This window comes from Rhodnius prolixus, unplaced genomic scaffold (genome assembly GCF_049639745.1).
Source record: "Rhodnius prolixus isolate KJV_2025 unplaced genomic scaffold, Rpr scaffold_4, whole genome shotgun sequence".
Classification (NCBI taxonomy): Eukaryota; Metazoa; Arthropoda; class Insecta; order Hemiptera; family Reduviidae; genus Rhodnius; species Rhodnius prolixus.
This window is the reverse complement of record NW_027411614.1, coordinates 7,789,665-7,809,740: the sequence shown is the minus strand read 5'-3', so window position 1 is coordinate 7,809,740 and position 20,076 is coordinate 7,789,665. Positions and strand designations below refer to the sequence as shown.

Sequence of the window (20,076 nt, the reverse complement as noted above, 5' to 3'; positions counted from 1 at the left end):
GAATTCCCTCGCTGTATTGTTGCTTTGAGCTTCTATTCTTGTTGAATATGAAAGTGAAATGACAAACACAGAAAGAACTAAAGTAAAACAGATAAGAGCTAATTCACAGATAACGGAAAAAAAAGTCAGTGTTGCCAATAATTTACAAAAGAAGAAACTTTAAAAGTTCTGCCCATGGTAAAATAGGACTTGATTTTTTTTTTTTATGAAACGAAGATTTCTATCCAAACTGTACAATCAACAAACTGAAATAATTATTTGTGCAATAAGTTTTATAAAATTCTGTGAGCTATGTTATTGGGCTAAATTTTCTTTTTTTTTTATGATATCTACTCACCTAAAGTAGTAGCGAATGGTCTAACTTTCCTAGTAGAAAGGCGGGGGCAACACGTCACACCTGCCATTCAAACCCCACCTTGCTTTAGAGAGAGAGAGAGAGAGAGTGAAAAACCTTCTGACAGCCCCTGGTATGTTTACGTAAATATGTCTCGATTGTTGATACAAAGTTAAATTAAGAAAAATAAATAAATAAGGAACACAACATTAACATAAAAAGCACCAAAGAAACATTAACCCCCCCAAAGATAGTGCAACAGACGGCATGCTATAGTGTGCGCCCCACCGCCTGGTTTAACCCGATATCAGATCAGGTTGGCCAACATTTCACTGTACACCAGGGGGAAATATGACGCGTTGCCATAGCAACATTAGGAGGAAGCAGTTTAAATGCTCCGTTATTTGTATCTGTAATGGCAACCTGTACTGTTGCTTTTTCCCTTCAATTACTTACGTTGAGTTGTCCATACGACTTCTTTTAGTCCAACATCACGCAACAGTGATATTACAACTATTACTTCTTACTTCCTGGAAAACAGGAATTCTTTAAGAGTATCTTCATAACGACGTAAGGAGTATGAAGGCTGCGACATTTGCGTGAGTAGTTGTTCGGTTCAGTACTCGGCTTAACCTTTTCCTTCAGATACAAATACACGCAACCAGATACACGCAAAGCTATAAATATCAAAATAAATTTCTCTGCTGGCTACCGAAGAGGTTTCACCGTCTGTGAGCTGTCTCCTAATCTGTTGGTTCATTTCCAATACATTTCACAAAACCTGGGAAGCCGATGTTGGCTACATCAACACCTCTGGTTATCAACTTCTTACTTATTCCAGAGTGGAGGTGCATGATGAGTCCAATATTCTGATTAGGTTTTCCATAGCAAATTCTAATTCATTTCCAGTCGCAGTCTCTGAATAGTATTAACTATTCACAGTGAAGGTGATGTATTTCAAGTTTTATTTATTTAGAATATCAATGCTTATTATTTAAGAAGTTGTCTTAAAAAAATAAATAAATTATGTCAATGTAGTTATGGTCCTGTACAAATTAAAACTTTCTAAAAAGTTATTAATTTACTTTAGAAGCAAATACATTCGCTGACGATACTACTATTCTTTCATCCCACTCCGATCCGGTACAAGCCAGTCAGAACATTCAAATCCATTTAAATCTTCTCGAAACCTGGTTCCGAAAATGGAAAATAAAAATTAATGAACAAAAATCAGTGCACATTACTTTTACGTTACGAAAATCTGCGAGTCCACCAGTTCAACTGAACGGTGTAACGATTCCTCCAGCTGACGTAGTACGATACTTAGGACTGTACATTGACAAGAGACTCACGTTGAACCCACATACTCGACAAGACGTGAACAGACGCTACAAGCTACTTACTAGACTACATGACCGCAGATCCAAACTCGACTTGAATCACAAACTGAAAATTTACAAGACACTGTTAGGACCCATATGGACATACGGAGCAGAAGTGTGGAGCTCAACCAAACCTTCTAACTCCAAACGCCTGCCTGCAGACACTACAGTCTAAAATCTGACGGAAAATCCTGAATGCTGTATACTACATTTCTAACCTTACCATACACACTGACCTCCACATCCCTTTCGTCACCGATCTAATAAAGTCTCGCTACTGTAACTTTCTATCCTAATCCTCTTGTCCAACAACTCTCCTGTCCTCACCTTCCCGACAATCCTCCTCGTCGTTTGAAGCGGAAGTGGCCTAGAGATCTATTGTGATTAAATCATTGTGAAAGTTTCACCAGTGGGTGATTGCTCCAACCATGACGTAACAAGTGAACTGAACAAGTAAGATCAAATTTACTTGATGCAACAATTGTTGCAGTAGTAAATATACAAATAAAGTGGGAAGACAATAAAATAAAATTTGTTGATACATCTTAAAGACTGTAGAAATGCTTCCTTTTCTAGCACCGAAACGAGTTCTACATAAAGGAATCTCTGTCATCCAGTAGATAAGTTTGAGTCACCATAACACAATAGAATTTTAAGTAGCCTCCGAGTTGAAATTATTTAGAAAGGAAACCTGACATCATTCTTTCGTAAGAATAATGGTAAAATTGTGGAGGATGCCACATAGCAACACATTCTAACCTGGGGCAAACGAGAGGAAGTCTGTTTCGTTGCACATTTCGTTTAGATTAACTCCGGCATAGTGAATTCAAGATCTGGAGCACATGGATACAAGAGATGAAATGGACGCAATTCTTACTGATCGATAAAAAAAAAGACAGTAATTGAGAAAAAGAAAAATAATCATTAGTTTGTTTGTCTATTTAAAAGGATCTATTGTAAACTAATTGCAGTAAAAACAACAAATTATAACGGTTCTGAACTCAATTTAATCATTTTTCTTAAGACAAAAAAAAATTAAAAATACCGCTATTTACACAGAAATTAATGTTAAATATTAAAAAAATATAAGTAGATAAATAAATATATTTAAACAAAGAAAAACGTGCAAAATGGTTAAATAATTATGTAATAATTGTTGAACAAAATTCAGTACAACTGTTAGTAACTAACAGAATTTGAAAAATAATATACAATTCTCTACATATTATACATAAAATTAATTAAATTTCAAAATTATTATTTTTTTTTAAACAGAAATTAATATTTTCTCATTATTTTTACTGCGGTTTAAAAAGATGTTTATAATTTAATAAATATTAATAAATGGTAACAATTGAGTGATAATAATGTAACATTAAAACTTTTACAGTTTTATGTTTATTACAACAAAAAATTATTTATACGTGAACACCAATATACTTTTCTTTTTTTTTTAAATATAAAAATTCTTATTTTTTCTTTTTATCCATATTTACGTGATATGTTAATAGACAGTGTAAAATGATATGCAAACAATGTAATGTATATTATATAATATTGGTGATAGTTTTATATAAATATATATATATTATATACACGCTAAGATATCAAAATACCAACTATTATAAAAATTTTATGAGAATAATAATTTTTTATATATTTTTTTATTTTTAAATGTCATCATCTGAAAGAATATGTATTTAAAATATAAATATGAAAATTTATTATATGTAAATTTATTTTTATAAAGGATAATTTTAGAAAATAGATAAAAATAATGTTCACAACTTTACATTTGTTTTATAGTCTTAAGATAAATGCCCAAAGTAGAAGTAGTTATCAGTTTTGTAATGTTTTTCTATTCTTTCTATTTGAAAGAGGAAAATAAATATGTTTCTGGGTTGAATTTGTAAGCATGGTAACTCTAATTAAAAACATATATTTCATCTTGCGAGCCTTTGATTGATTGATTTTAAATAAAAAGCCTTGATGCCCTATCAAAATATTTGTGATAAAATCGAATAAGATATGGTACGAAACAAAATCAATGTCCTTCGTTATGATCAGAAAACATACAGTTTGGTCGCTTTAAGGGTACTAAATGATCTAGACTTTTTGAGAGCTGAGGGAAATCAATTCAGGAACTGTTAAAATGGGCCAAACAATGATGATAAAAAAAAATTTTCTCTCTCTCATTCTGCTTCCTTTTCCGGTTTGGTCGATTTTCTCTTCTCTGTGAGAAAATAAGCAACGATAGGAAGGCGACTTAAATCTGTGTTAGAGATTCGTTACAACTGAATTGAAGCTTGCATTAATTATAGTGTCTGGACAAATTTAGCACTTTAGAAACTTATTGTTAGCGCACATAAAGATAATGGCTGGACATACCTGAATTGAAGCTTGCATTAATTATAGTGTCTGGACAAATTTAGCACTTTAGAAACTTATTGTTAGCGCACATAAAGATAATGGCTGGACATACCTGAATTGAAGCTTGCATTAATTATAGTGTCTGGACAAATTTAGCACTTTAGAAACTTATTGTTAGCGCACATAAAGATAATGGCTGGACATACCTGAATTGAAGCTTGCATTAATTATAGTGTCTGGACAAATTTAGCACTTTAGAAACTTATTGTTAGCGCACATAAAGATAATGGCTGGACATACCTGAATTGAAGCTTGCATTAATTATAGTGTCTGGACAAATTTAGCACTTTAGAAACTTATTGTTAGCGCACATAAAGATAATGGCTGGACATACCTTTTTTTTTATCGCTTCCAGGAAACATAAGCAAATTCGTTACTTCAATACGGCTTAATCAGACTCTTGGAGGCATTTAAAGGTATTTTGATTAAGGAAACTTGTGATCTACTAGCACTCTCACCAAAACAGGCTTTTAGAATTGCTATTCTGCCTTCGCGACGACAAACAGGTATATTTACTCAACAGGGTGTACAAGTAAAGAGTTTTTGTAGGCCTGCAAGTGTATACTGGGTCAGAGTAGTAAAGTAATGCCTATTTTTTCAGGTAGGCTCCAATTAGGTGTCGTAGACGGTGGTGACTAGTAAACATTCTTTACTGTAAATTTCTCATATTAACCATTAAATTAAATACAAGCCCTAGACAGGTATGATCAAACCCACTAACCAACAATACATCTTACCTTTGCAGGTCTCGCCTCTAATCGCTCTGTTACAGAAGAGTCAGAGTATGAAGTTACTGATTGACCATCGTTTTATAATATATGCTTCCATCAAGAAATCATGTTTTAAATGAGGTAGTAGTAGTAGTGTTTTTGGAAAAAAAAGAAGATAGAATCACGATCGGAAGTACTGCAAATATTGAGAAAAAGTAAAGATACAACAAACACGTCGACTGGAGCTGGCCGACAGTAGACATTTACAGGAAGGAACATGATTCACGTCTGGAAGTTGAGGCAAAACGAGATTCTTCTTCCTGGAGAGGATTGATATGCCTACAGTAGTGACGTATCATTTGAGGCGACTTTGACGCTAGCTTGTGAGCATAAAACGTATGGTTAAACCATTGTTTCATGGTTACGGTGATCCCCATAATTCATTCCCCTCTTTCTCGATAGAAAAGAATTTGGAGAAGCATAATTGAATACTACAAGTTACTGGAGCTCAGAATAATCTTCCCAGTGACTTGTTAAAAAAATGAGTTGAGAAAGGAAACTAATAATTAAAAAACAAAAACAATGACTGCATGAATGAAATTCAATCCCAGGAACATTAATCTAGCATTATATCTTAAACAAACATATTTGTTCATTCATGTATTAGGTGTGCATGGTGAACTGGAATCACAAACTGGTTAATATTACTCTGTAGTTTAATTTTTTATACGAATTGTTAATTTTGGTGCTTATTAAAGTACGACTATTTTTAATTAATAAATATTAATTAAACCTTTTTTTTTTTGTTAAACGACTCACACATTTTTGTTTGACAGAATTTCACACATACTAAATAAGATAACAGTGCAAGAAGGTTTGTTATTGTTAAATCTGGTACAATATTTTAACTGCTTTAAGCTGATCGCCGATTAGTAGGCACAGCCAACTAACTATAACTAGAGCACGTCATGAGCGCGCATGGTGCAAGATGGTATGAACAAAATTTAAACTAACAGTTATTCATATTTACGGAATTACCTTCCTCGAATCATTTAACTGTGAGTTTTCGTGTTGAACAAAGAAAAAAGGAATAACTTTGCTCTGTATTTGTCATAGTGTTTTATTGTTTGCCAGAGAACATGCAAACTAAAATCGGTTCACGCACTGTAGTATTGAACTCTTTTTGTTTTTTTAATGTTTGTCCCCATTTTAATTGTTAATAACTATTCAAAGCCAGAGAAACTTGTGTCAGTAAACAATTTTGAAATGGCCGCTCACTTCTTGCATTTTAAACCCAAAGCAGACCCTGGGTTTTCTTTTCTAAAAATTAATATTATATAACAAGAAAAGCTTTCTTCAAGTTTGTCATTGTTTTCTTCTTTTTCTCAATTTCCCGCCCCAAATTTAAATAAATAAGACCGCAGTTGCCACTCTCTAGATTCGTTCGTTCAACGTGCACTGTAAGTAATTAGTGAAATAAAAACTCATCAACTCATTTTACATAAAGTGAAGCTTTCCATATCGCGCGCATCCGTATGTACCCAATTTTACATAAAGCGAAGTTTACTGAGTTATAATTGAAGATTTTTTACGATGAGAACATTTATTTAGCCATGATGTTGATGAGCTTACCATTGAAACCAGTTTCATATTATATGTATAATGATGAATTCTATAACTGCTGATTACAGTAATGCATCAAAGTAATAGTGCCACTTATAAACAAACATTTACAAGTAAAATACAATTTCATAATTTTGGTGACACTGTGTTATCCAATTGTGAGTTTTGGCAAACCTATTTTTTGATTTTATCAGCAGTAATTTGTTATTTGAACAACATAATGTTTTAGCCTAATATTCTTGACAATTGAAAAAGCTAGAATTTTTTTTTAAAAAAAGTAATACTTAATTTCTTTACAAATACAAATGTGCTCAATACAAATACAGGGCACAACTAATACTACAAAATTGAAGCTCATAATATTTTTGTGTTTTCCTTTTCAAAATATACACACAAAAAAAAACTTCTTGGGCGCATTAACAAGAACAAGCGCATTATTATTTTTTTGGAAAATACGAAAACCTTTTTTTTTTTTTGTGAATTATTTATATAATAAAGTATTTGATTTTTTTGCTTAACTTTTTAAAAAATACTTTTTTAAAAAGTTATACAGACAGACCTATTAAATAAATATTGCTAGCTACACGTACACAAAGCGATAATTTCTTTGTTTAAGCCCTATTTACTATAACAATAATAATAATAATGTCTTTTAAATTTACATTAAATAATCTTTAAACAAATAAGATAATTTAAAAACAAAAGAAAAGCGAAAATAGCAAATCATTCATTTAGCACGGCGTATGAAGCATAATCAATTCAATGAAGCACGCGCACACTCAACATATATATATATTTTTGCCAGATATTTTGATAGCAACAATTTTTATTTTTTTGATCACATGTCATTTTTGCTATAAATATCTAATATTTATAAGTCACTCTTTATTGTCAGTTCAGATATGTGGCAAATAACGATTATTTAAATATATATGTATTTTTAAAGTTGAAAAAACATAAGAGAGTCCCTGTCATCGGATGATTTTTATCACTTTGTTTTTTGGTTAGTCTTAGTAAATGATGAGGGAGGCAAATGGAAATTCTTTAGATTAAAAACTAGTGTTAAAAAAGTTCTTTTGGTCTGAAAAAGTTTGTTTTAACGATATTATTATAAAAACTTGCACTCTTTACTTACATTTGCTTCCTGTAGAATTTACTTCTGTTTATATGTCGATTTGGATTAGAAGGAATGGCAGTTTCTCTCTTGGATTAACACCAGATAATAGTAATTCGGATTTCACTAAGTACGAATAAGTTCTATTCAGGAGAGCAAAATGCAGTATTGCTTCACTCATTTAATTCTTGCAAGTTTGTTACTTAATTTTTCACTGCTGTTTTTTTTGGTTTTGTTTTAATATCTTGAATGGAGCCACAAAATTTTCTATTCCATAATGTTGGACGCTAGTTTATCTACAGCTTGTTCGTATTATCATCCTCTGTAGAGGGGAGATGGTTGTGGCTTCAGTACCACTATACCCACAATGACCCACTCGATCCTCTTTGTAGGGCGGGCTCCGTTCTCTTAGAGTCCACAATGGTCGAAATTCACTGCAGTATAGCCGTACATTATTTACATCCACTTCATAGTATGAAGAACTTAACACTCTCCATACTCTTAACAGTCCAAATTTACTTTTGGTAAAATAAAACTAACAGGAGAAACCCTCTAAGTGCAAAACATTATACTGATCAAATTGGTATTTTTTAAAACGTAACTTTTTCAGACTCATTGAACTTTTTGATTAAATTTTGATCTAAAAAATTTTAGAACTAGCAATATACTCTACTTTAACAACGAAATCCTTTAAATTCAAACAGTTAAATAAGTTTTAAATTTTAATGATAAAAATAAATTAAATAAAAGTTAATAATAAAAAAATACATACTTTTGATCAATGAAAAAACTATAAATGGATCGCGGAAATCTTATATATGTATAATGTAGATATTTCTCAGTTTATTTATAACTTTTATCGCACTAAAATATTATATAATTTAAAGTAAAGCATTTTGTTTTGTTTACAGTGTCAAAAATGTCGACTACTGATATTTTATGAAATTATTTAGTGCTTAGTTGTTTTCCTGTTAGTTATTTTAATGAAGAAGAAATATACATAATAAGTGGTTGTTAATACACTTTCATTTGCTAGAAAAATACAGGTGGGAATTTCCTATTTTTTTTTTTCCTTATTTCATAGGAAACACTTACGATTAGATTTTCATTCTTACTTTATATTTCATTCGTTTGGCCAACAAAATTTAAAAAATATAAATACATACCTACATATATATATATATATGTATATTTTTAATAAGCAGCCGGTGATGCGACCTGACTGGTGCTTTTTGTTACCTGCCTTTCACCTTGGGCTATTTCCCCGTTCTGTATACTTTTATATTTTAGGTAACAATCGTATCCATAGATTACTGTATTTATATAGCCGAAAAACTGAAAGGGAGAAAGAAAATTAATGAACAATAATAATGAATAAATAAAGTTAATAGCATCAAAATTTAAAGGCAGTTAATTAATCATTTTTTAAATAGCGTAACAACATAAATTGTGACAGTTCATATTATAAATAGAAGTCAGCAGGATGACCTACTTCTACTGACGTAATATCAATTTAAATATAAATGTATACCCACTACATTGAATAGAATAAAATACGCTTTTTTAAACTACAGTTACATTTAAAAAAATTAAAATAATTACTGAAAAATACATTAATAAAATAAGAATGTAGTTTATCTAACTTAAATTTACTTTTAAAAGGGAGAGAAAAAAATCCCATTAAATAAACTATTATAACCCTTTTTATTTATTCTTTTCATTTGTAACTTTTTCACGGGAGTGTATACTTCAGGAGTTCTCAAAGAACTGCCATCTCAATTTCTCTTCTTGAGTACCAACAGTACAGTATTCACTGTTCCACCACATTTATAGTTAGGGACATTAAAAGAAGTAATTCCAAGAATCCCATTCAACCATATAACCTTTATTTGAAGAAATTCAATTTGAAGTGGTTGTGTGGTGATACAAATTTGAGGAATGAAGAAAACTGAGGGCGGTTGCTTGTATCTGACCCATAAATAATAAAGCAATCAACCATTTGTAAACCGTTGAGGGTTATTAGGTCACTACCCTTTCATCAAAATACTGGCTTTCAGTCTTGTGAAAGTTTGTACACCCATAACTTGGGAAAACTATATTAAAACTTAGTAAATTCGTCTTTGTTTATTAAAAAAAATATATATATTTTTCAGAAAGACATGTCGATTCTCATATAAGATTATGTAAGTTACTTGTTCGCCATTTTTTGTTCAGGAAAAATTAGAATAAGTTTTATTAATTATTGTTTGGCGTGTAATCAAATTTTTAAGTTCACCACTCAAATTCAAGAAGGAATTTATAATTAAGCCGTATGTGCAATACAACTGCAGCTTTTTGTGTCTTATTTTTCTATCTTAAATACGGGAATACAGCCAACAATTTATAACTCTCTATTATCTAATCTAACTTGATTCAATTTAAATGTAAAAAAAACCAACAAAATAATTTTATACAAATAGGATAACCTGCTCTCTGGCCTTATACTGCCGAGGTAAGGTATACAAAATAAATTAATAAACTTAAGCCTGCAATTGGTGCCTAGTATTTTGTATTTATTTTATACACTTACTCTTTTATAATTTTACTCTTAATTGGAAATTTACTCTTTCATGCTGAGTTTATAGAGTTAAAAATGAGCTACATCTCAATTCAAAATTAAATTTTAAGTTTTTTTCCTTTTTTTGTTTTTAATGAAGTGAAGAGTATTATCAAGCATATGAATAACTAAAATACTGATGGAATGGACAGAACTAAAAGAACCTTCGTAAGAATTTATTTTAATACTATGTTTATTTATTTTCCCCCCTCCAAGTCTAATTTTAGAATAATTACCCAGAATGAAGATCAAAGTAATGAAATCCGTAGTGAGTGAGAGAAGGTGATTGAGAGAGAAATGATATCAGTCATTTATTCAGCTTACAACCACGGCCATCACAATGAACACATGTCCAGCTTATTGTAGTTATAATTTTTATACAGTAAATAATTGTTTATAAAATAAAAAGACACAAAAACAAGAAATTGCCTCATTAAAAAAATAGTAAAATGAAGTTCTGGTGCTTAAAACAAAAATAATACAAAAATTGGTTAACAGCCACACACTTTCTCAGCATTCCAAAAATAAAATAATAATTTTCTAGGAACATAGAAGTTTTAATAAAAAGGTAATGACGCTTTCATAGCAAATGTAAAATTACAGCTTCCCCCAAACACTCACTAAAATCAATAAAATCGTATTCAGGTTACCACAAAACTTATTTTTCTGGAGAAAATTCAACATAGAAAATCTGCCTGAATGCAAAATCTGAGAAAGTAAAAAGCACACTTCCTTCATGCTTAATCTTTAGGTAACTTTTTCCAAGAAACTATGCTATGCAGAGCAGAGGGAGGAGTGAATTTAACTCCTCCTCTAAAGTGCTGTTTCCTCATTTTAACGCCTGAATGGATCAATTGTAGCACCAAAAGTACGAGTTGGATGATGGCGACTGATCAGCTTTTCCTTGATCTAGATATGTGCCAATAGTTTTCACTTGAACTTGGACGTAACCAAAGCTTCATTTGTAGCATTTTTCCAAAGATATTTATTTGAGTGGAGTTCTGGGACAGCTGCAATGTCTTTCCATCATCAATCTTATTGTTAGAGTGTACACTCATAAAATTAAAGTTAAATCTCTATTTAAAACAAATTCTAGAATCACTTCTTCTTCTTTTTTTAATGCCACGAGAGACAACATGTGAGTGTCTACACCAGATTTTACATTATTAAAAGAAATATGGTACTTACGGTAACGACGCCAAATGCTGCTGCATAGCCCATATATGATGCACACAACGTCGATCCAATCAGTAACATTATTGTCCATAATCCACCGTATATCAATTCCTGGTCATACACAATTATTAAAAAATTAATAATTATAATTAAAATTTATAATTATGCATTAAAAAATAAATAAATAAAAATTCCTTTAAAAATAATCAAAGTAAATAGATTCACTGCTGACAATTGTAAAAAAATGTTTTAATTTTCATTCTTAAACTGAGTAACATTGATGTTAAAGTACCAAAAGATGTTATTAAGGACATCAATTAGTCTTTTTAAGGTGAAAAAAACGTAGCAAGTTATTATATAATTAGTTATCATAGCTTTTTATTGTATTATACAATAATGGCACCTATTATTAAACAAAAAATAATAATAACTGGAGATGTTTTCGATGAAACTATAATAATTATTTAATTATTAATTACAAGCCCTAATGACCGTAATAGTTAACGTAAAAAATAGAAAACCTCTTCCAAAAATTGTCTCTTAGAAACACTACATACATAGCTCATTAACTCTTAAGACGCTTCTGATAAAGAGCACTAATAATACCCGAAACGAAAAAGTTTTTAAAAAAAGATTTTCTAACACCATTTTTTCTAATAATTTAAATTCTGACGAATTTCTTTAATTCTTGTGAACATTATTAATTTATTTAAACCGGTACATTTCATTGAAAACAGAGAGGATCTTTAGAGAGACCACCAGATTCGCCCAAAATGATTTTTCCAGGAAAAACAATTCAAATAAAATTTTCAGACGTTTGAGTATTTTAATGTACATGCGATTTATAAAGCAAATCAAGATTCGTCAAGCAAAGATTTTTTCTGTAAAGTGGTACTCCTGATAAAGGATAAGCTGATGGTTAGAATTAGAAGCTGGAATGAAACTCTAAGTGAACATATTTAAATTTCAGATATCTAAGATTTTTCATGTAAAAAGTTATAAGATCATTTACCTAAAGGCCACTTTTCCACACAACGGAGGTTTCTTCAAAATTTCTTTTGGGACAGAAGCTAGAAAATTTGTCACAATCACAAAACAACTTCTCCTTACCAACTGAGAGGGTAAGTAAAGAAACAATGAATTACCACAGCAATTATTCGTAAGAATATCATTTTTTACATGAGCCTTGGCGTTTCTGTTTGGATTGCTACCTAATAACACTATCTTTTATACTGACTCCCAAAACTCACCGAAGATAACTGATGTGGGCAACTACCTTGGGCACAAGTATCCATCATAAGTACCATCTTACTGCATTTTCTTCTACGTTAATAAAAGGAAGAATATCTATTCAATCTTTGCAAATGACTGGTATGTTATTCTAACTAGAAAAGAACCCAAATTCCATTTCACCAAAATCTACAATCTACTACTGTTTGGTGTAGCAGTAACAATGGCCCACAGGCAGAAAATTTATTCCTACTTGCTTCCTGTTATTGTACTATAATGTGACAAGTTAATATGTAAATGTGTAGATTTTCATTTTGAGATTACACTGAAAATCCGTTTTAGGACAGATCTCGGGATCGGCTGAGCGTAGGATTTCCTGAAACGTTTCATTTCAGTGTAAGGTATGATTTTTACATCATTTATTATGTTGGTAAGCATAAAATATGATTTAAATGACTAAAGATTAAAGAAAATAATGAGTTAAATCCAAGACAATATTAGAAAGACAAAATCGTGTGTGTTTACATCAGATTTTTAATACCATATCGAAAGTTTACAGTAGTTTACTTGAGACGATTAAGAAATAAGTGGTCCTGTTAGGTCTGCGTATTTAAGCCAGTTGCATAACATAATTTACATGACGCTTATAACAAATGAAACTTCTTAAACATAGCGGAGAAGCTCTCTGTGGGCTTTAGAAAGTCTTTTGTTCTCGCGATTGACCAATAATATCAATATTTTGTATCCTGAAACTGATTTTTTGTTATCTCTTATTTAACTTTATGTAAATGTACATTTTATACGTAGGTTATTGTGAATAACGAGAACTCCCAAAAATTTATCTGAAAATAATGAACATTTTCCTGAAAATTTGGGCGTTTCACACCTAACTGTTGAAGAATTCTTCTGAAAATATAAAAACAATATTCACTTTTCTAGGGAGGGGGAATAGCGTACTTAAGCGAATCAAAACCCCTTCTACTAATCTCTTTCTTTAAATACCAAAATTTGAACTCGTCTATTTAATATTTCAACTTTAACGTTCTCGTATTTTATCTTTTTTATAAAATACCAAGGACAAAAATATGACACGATAAGTTCTCTTAAAATACCAAATTACACACTATTTCAACTGTAATAATAAAATATTTTATTTACTTATTAATTTACCTAAGTAAATAAACGTCCAGAAATTGAAAAAACGAAGTTACTTACAATAAGACATTAAAAACAGTATTTATTATACAGGCAAAATGTAATTTTTTTCAAGCAGACATTCCCACTCCTAAAAAATATCATTTTTGCAGTAGTTTAGATAATGTATGTTTAGCTGGAGTTTAGATAAAATCATTATATTATTGAATATAAACAAAGGGTGTATTTATGATTAGGAATAAATTCATCGATAATTCTCTAAATTTAAAATTTTCTCTTCAAGTTTAAATTTTAGCTCGTGTTATAACATACAATTAAGCAGCTAAAAACCAGTAAAATTACTGTTTTTAAAAATCACAACCTAATATCTTACAGAGACTTAATTTATTAAAAATTTGGTATTAATAAAAATAAGGGTACTCACAATTTTCAACCAAGGTACTTTAAAGAATTTTTCAATAATATGGAACAAATAAAAGGCCAACAAAACTCCAGTAAACCAAAATCCAAGTCCACAAATGAAGCTCATAAAACTTAATTGGCCCGTAGAAGAATAATGTGAGAAGAAAACTGATAGAAATATGAGTAAATTCATAATCTGAAATAAAGTCAATAAAAAAGGGTATACAAACTTTTAATTGTAGGTATAAAGAATGCAAATAAAGAAAAAATAAAACTTACTATTTGTGCACATTTTAGCATTCCAGGAATGGTCTTAATATATGAAGGGTCATATCTAATATTAGTTTGTACATTTGTATTTGAAGTTGTTACGGTCGTAGTTGTAGTATGCTGACCGGGAAAGCCTGGATCGGCCATAACGAATTAAAAATTAAATAAAAAAGAAAAACCTGCAAAAAATAATATGAATATTAACATCTACATAGTAATGTAATTTTTAAATTTACTGTCCACTTCCACAACCCACTACTACATTTTTTCTTATAAAAAAGTTTTGGATATATACATCGAAAAATTAAACACCACATAACTGTTCTATATTCTACATTAACCTTTCGTAACTTGAGAGCACTCAAGATGCTGAGATTGGAAGGAACCACCTTGCACTTAAGAGAATTTTGTTACATTAATAACAGCAAGTAAACAAAAGTTTTTTAAGAACCAAATGAACTTGAAACTTTTCAAAGTGAATTCATTGGAAGCCAATGAAAAAAAGATAATAAAACATACATATCCTTTTCAACGCTGAAAATAGGCCCGGATAAGAGAGCCAGAAAAGAGTTGACGCCTACCTCCTCCAACTGTTTTATTATATTTAAACCTTTAAATTGCTTATCATAAAACGTGGGAGCAATTTTGCAACACATACAAAGCACACACAAAATGAAAATAAGTTCAGTTAAGAATAAGAAGATGAAAATATAACAAAATTACCTGCAAAAATTAAGTACAAAATAAACCTCTACGATCCTAAATAATCATCGATTCTGTTCTCCCACCACTGATCCGAGATCCGACATTATGGAATTGTTCTAGGTCGGACGACCTAAAAACGCCAGCACCATCTATTGGCATTCATTTAAACTTTTATAATACTTATACATTTATGAGAATATAAAAAATTAGTAATTTTCTAGATGATCATTAGAATTAATTAATACCTAATGCCAACTTGCAATTAAAAATTTGTTCAGTAAAATTATAAACATAATTATAAATTCAGTCATTTGTAAATGATTATGAAATAAATTCAGGAAAAAATCTGGTATAGACACAAACACCCTTTTCTCTTACCTCAAATTATACAGTACTACTTTATTTAAACTTAGAATGTTTTATCGCGTTCAATACTGAATAAAGGCGTTAATGACCAAAGCAGTCGATGTGCCAAAAAAATAATAAAATACTGAATATGTTGTCACTAAAAAAAATGGTTCAGGGTTCAACTAATATTAATAATATTTAGTATAACAAATTAAATAAGAAAATTGAGTAAAGCCGAAAAAACTGCTCATAGGGGACATATTTCTGGTCAATTGATTTCTTGCAATCTCTGATTTCTTCAGAGAATAAACTCACTTGGTGCAATAGTTCAAATGTACATTTACATCATTAACAAAGCATATTATTGGAGACATCCAATATCTCCTCATAATTTCTAGAGAGATGTTTAATAAGACGTTCATGTACTCAGTTATAACTAGTAATGTAGTTTATGTACGTTTTTTAGTTATTAGATTGTGATAATTGGCTGTAGAAATAAACATGATTTTGTTAAGTAAGTCTATATTACACTTAAAATATTTATTAATTAATAAAATAAAAGCATATCGAAACGGATGTGGTTAACAAATATTCTGTTTTTATCTTAAAAACAGAAGTCAGTTACAGTTTCTAGTCAATTATTCTGTAAGCTCTTAGCTCACACCAATAAAAAAAAAAACACATCACAAAAGACATATTGAATATTTTAAAGAAGTCCCGAACTTTAATAAATAACATATTAGTAGTAAATTAATCTGGTTTACAAATTAATGAGATTTATCTTATCACTTTTTGACAAAGAGCTGTTACAGTTCAAATAAAAAGAGAAAAACATAGATAATCAATTTAAAATACTCTATTTACATCCAACAAAGATTAAAAAAATAATAATAAAAATAAACGAAATTTTCTTAAGTAGAAGCAGAACAAAATGACAATTTAGCTATGTTATACGGTACTCAGCATATGTATTCATTTTTAAAGATGAATAAATGTATCATTATATTACAGCCATCACCAATTTCAAACGGCAAAACTTCCGCTTTAAAATAAAGCTTTCAATAATGTAAAGAATTGAAACAATGTCCCAAAGTGAATCGCTTTATTCACTTCATGATGAATTTTTATACTCAAAAGAGATATTATTGGGCGGGGAATGATGTAGTAAATATGCTTACAAATCCGCTTGTACCCAGCTTTGGTGAATCCCTAGCAAAGCTACGGCCTTACGCTATGTATTATATACGAATATTAGGTGCAAATTAATGTTAGAAACTTGAGTTTATTTTCAAATGATTTACTTTTTATAACTCTTAATAACAATATAAGTATCGTCAGAACAGAATAAGTAATACTAGTAGGGGTTCTACAAAACTAGCCAAGATTTTTCTTGCCTGCTGGGTCCACAGGGTTATCCATAAAAATGGCATTAAATACATGAACAGGGTCTACAATAGGAGCAACTAGAACAATCCAAAATGTGCAAACTGTTCATCGAGACCATAAAGCGGTCGTTAATTAAACAGGCTATAACAAAAAAAATAAAATAATAATATTAAAAAATATACAAGTTTCGAAAAAGAGGAGAAATAAAAGTTATTATTTGTAGAATGATATATAACTTTAATAACAATTCCAAGAATTTACATTTTTGACAGATTAATCAATTGATGTAAGATCAATTGCTTACAATTTAACATTCCAAAATTCTTACTTTACAAATTTTAATGTTTAGTTTCTAGTAACAAAGAAAACTTGTTATTTACATCATAAAAACTGTTATCTTCTTCATTTACTTCTTCTAATCCAGAACTATCCTCAGGCGCTTTGCCTTGCCGCTTCTTATGTCTCTTTCTACATAATTTCCTTGATTCCGTAACCGTCCAATTTGTGAACTGTGCTAATTCTGTATACAGAAACATGTGTAATTTTAAAATAATAGGAGATTTTTTAAATAACTTTTCTAAATAATTAATTATATCTGGCTGACGTTTCAAATTTGTTGCAACATTGTATAAAAATGTACCATTGTAGAATTTGGAAATGATTATTCTTTTGAATGGTTGTAGAAGAAGTAAATTTAAATTCTGTCCAAGGTCTAATATAGTCTGCAATTCTGCAAAACAATGAATTAACGTACGTGAAAAATTGCGAGGTCTCTCTTTCAAACCACAGTCCACGCTAAAATCTGATAAAATATTCTGGAAAACAAGTAAACAATCTTCTTTAGTAACCTCAGATAGTAGTTGATTCATACTTTTATCTCTGATTTCATTATCAAACTTTACTGCAACATTTTCTCTTATTTTCTCTAGACTTTTTAATTTAGCGCCATACTTTCTTATAAATAATTTTGTTTTTCTAAAAAAACCAATTTTTTCTTGAAAAATATTGACAGCAATCAACATAAACACAACTGCATGAATGTGACATGGAATCAATGTGTCTTTCGATTTTATCCAGTAAATAAGGCATAATAACAGCAAACGCCAATCTTCAGGATATGAATCTAGAAACTCTGGTCTCTCCAATTTCAATGTATCCAATAAAATATTTTTACGATAATCAAAAGAAACTTCATTCAGCGCAAATAATTCTGGTAATTCGCCAAGTTTAAAACAATTAGAAGGTTCAATAATTTTACATCTATACTCACTGGAACCAAGTCGATACCAATAACGCAAAGAATTTGTACCTAGAACTAAGCCAGCAATAATCCGTAAAATTGGAAGGCCTACTTCACCGGCATGCGGCATCCTACAGTCTTCAACTTGTGGAACGCAAAAATATGTATTAAGGGTAATTAATGTCATAATCTGTGGAGCCATTTGGCACCTTCTGCTTCGTTCAAGAAACCACTGCGGTGTTTCTAAATTATTACAATAAGAGACAGGTGACGACTGTTTAGTACTTATCTGATAGTTTTCACCGAACTTTTCATCCCCGGAGAGTTCTTTCTGCGAATTTTCAAGGCTGTCTAAATATTCTTCATCGCCTTCCTCCACATTGTTTTCACTTTCGCTGTAACTTTCATTGGCCTCCATGTCCTGATGTGCTATACTTAACTCTTTTAACTGAGAACAAATTTTATTACAAGTCCCCGGCAAATTAGTACTACAAGGCAAGTATTCATCAAGACATGTTGATAGATCAGAATATCCAGTAATAATAGAATTAATATTGCTTCTTATTCGTTGTCTGTAGTTCTTTGGCAAAGAGGAAAGAATCTGAAACAAATTTATAAATATTAAAATGATTCTTACTAAATACATGAACTGATTGAAGTTCAGTAACTTACCTTCTTTAAAGCAGAGTCAAATGATTCTTTTTTAAGCCACCTAATTAGACCTCCAATTCTTCTTTGTCCTAAAGTTAATTTCTTACTCTTTTCTATTTTTATCAGTCCATAAAAATTTTTAAACACACTTCGCTGTAGATAATCATTGCCAAGTACAGTTGCCAACAAGGGAAGCATACTTTTTTCAAGACCTCCATATGATTTTAGGAAATTGTCAACATAGAATATCTGGCACTGAATAAAACAATGAACATTTGACTCTGAGGAACTTTGGCAGACATCAAACGGAAAAGTTGAGAGCGGAATAAATGGTATATCAAATATAAAAAAATCTGAATCGTTGCTAAGAACTGGAGCATTCAAACGCTTGGAAACTGCTGCAATTTCTCTATCTGCTTCAAAGTCACTTTGAAGACAAGTAACGCCAAGTTCAATTAATCTCTCTTGTAACACTGGCCTCAACATAAGAGGGAAAAAGTCTCGAGTAGATCTATTAGGAGTGACCTTTTCAATAGCGTATACCTTCATTGAATTTCTTTTCCTTACAGTGGTTGCTTTCTTTTGTTCATACCCTCCATCAAATATAAATACAGGTTCAACTTCACACCTCTTTAGGTTCTGAATAAAATTTTCAACCTTCTCTGCAAAAAAATCATAATCTCCACCAAAAGCGGAATAAGGACCAAGAGTTTCAGAATAAAGTACAGCTGCTAAACTGTTTCCATCTATTACTAAAGTACATCTATTGAGTTTAAATTCCACAAAGAACGCATCAGAGTTTGAATTAATGAAAGTTGTTAATCCGCGGACTCCCATTACAACAAAAAACAAGTTTAAAAGAAATTAGTACGAATTTACCCAGTTAGTTGTATAATATTTGTCAATTAATGATCCTGGAAGTTTTTTACAATTGATAATCACATCAATCACCAATCAGTTTAAAATTACTTGAAAATAAATGGCAATAATTCCAAAACTTTCTTCTCATTAAATCTAAAAACATCAAATTTCTTGACGTCTAAAACGTAACCTAAACGAATTTATTTTAAATCGAAAAGAACGGCTATTGAGAGCTCTAATTAGAAGTTAAAGATAAGGAATATTCAAATCTAATATTGAGTTAATATTTAATGTTAAATTTTGAAACATACTTCTGTCTAGGTTATATAATTGTAGTAGTTTTGCAAATTATCGTTTATTCATTCATGGCAAATTACTTTTACCAATTGTGATAAACTAACAGCACAATCAATTACAATGCTTTAGATTCACACTTCACCAGGTGGAGGCGAAAGTTAACAGC

The 20,076-nt window shown here is 30.5% G+C and overlaps 2 protein-coding genes across 2 annotated transcripts; both read right to left on the bottom strand.

Moving 5' to 3' along the window:
• Positions 1 to 3,617: 3,617 nt before the first annotated feature.
• Positions 3,618 to 20,064, bottom strand: LOC141455816 (uncharacterized). Its single transcript, XM_074131237.1, has 6 exons — positions 19,925 to 20,064; positions 15,146 to 15,276; positions 14,432 to 14,601; positions 14,175 to 14,348; positions 11,378 to 11,476; positions 3,618 to 8,928 (listed from the first exon to the last, which is right to left on the bottom strand). Exons 3-6 carry the CDS (start codon positions 14,567 to 14,569, stop codon positions 8,788 to 8,790), a joined length of 552 nt encoding a protein of 183 aa, XP_073987338.1. The 5' UTR covers positions 14,570 to 14,601; positions 15,146 to 15,276; positions 19,925 to 20,064; the 3' UTR covers positions 3,618 to 8,787.
• ast (single-strand DNA endonuclease protein asteroid) lies at positions 17,075 to 19,772 on the bottom strand. The gene is made up of 2 exons (XM_074131209.1): positions 18,774 to 19,772; positions 17,075 to 18,702 (listed from the first exon to the last, which is right to left on the bottom strand). Exons 1-2 carry the CDS (start codon positions 19,587 to 19,589, stop codon positions 17,200 to 17,202), a joined length of 2,319 nt encoding a protein of 772 aa, XP_073987310.1. The 5' UTR covers positions 19,590 to 19,772; the 3' UTR covers positions 17,075 to 17,199.
• Positions 20,065 to 20,076: the final 12 nt, after the last annotated feature.

Coding starts and splice junctions, on each gene's coding strand:
- LOC141455816 (XM_074131237.1), bottom strand. CDS start 14,569: ATGGCCGATCCAGGCTTTCCCGGTCAGCATACTACAACTACGACCGTA. Junction 14,349..14,431: donor TGCTAAAATGTGCACAAATA/GTAAGTTTTATT, acceptor ACTTTATTTCAG/ATTATGAATTTACTCATATT. Junction 11,477..14,174: donor AAGTACCTTGGTTGAAAATT/GTGAGTACCCTT, acceptor GTGTATGACCAG/GAATTGATATACGGTGGATT.
- ast (XM_074131209.1), bottom strand. CDS start 19,589: ATGGGAGTCCGCGGATTAACAACTTTCATTAATTCAAACTCTGATGCG. Junction 18,703..18,773: donor TTGACTCTGCTTTAAAGAAG/GTAAGTTACTGA, acceptor AATTTGTTTCAG/ATTCTTTCCTCTTTGCCAAA.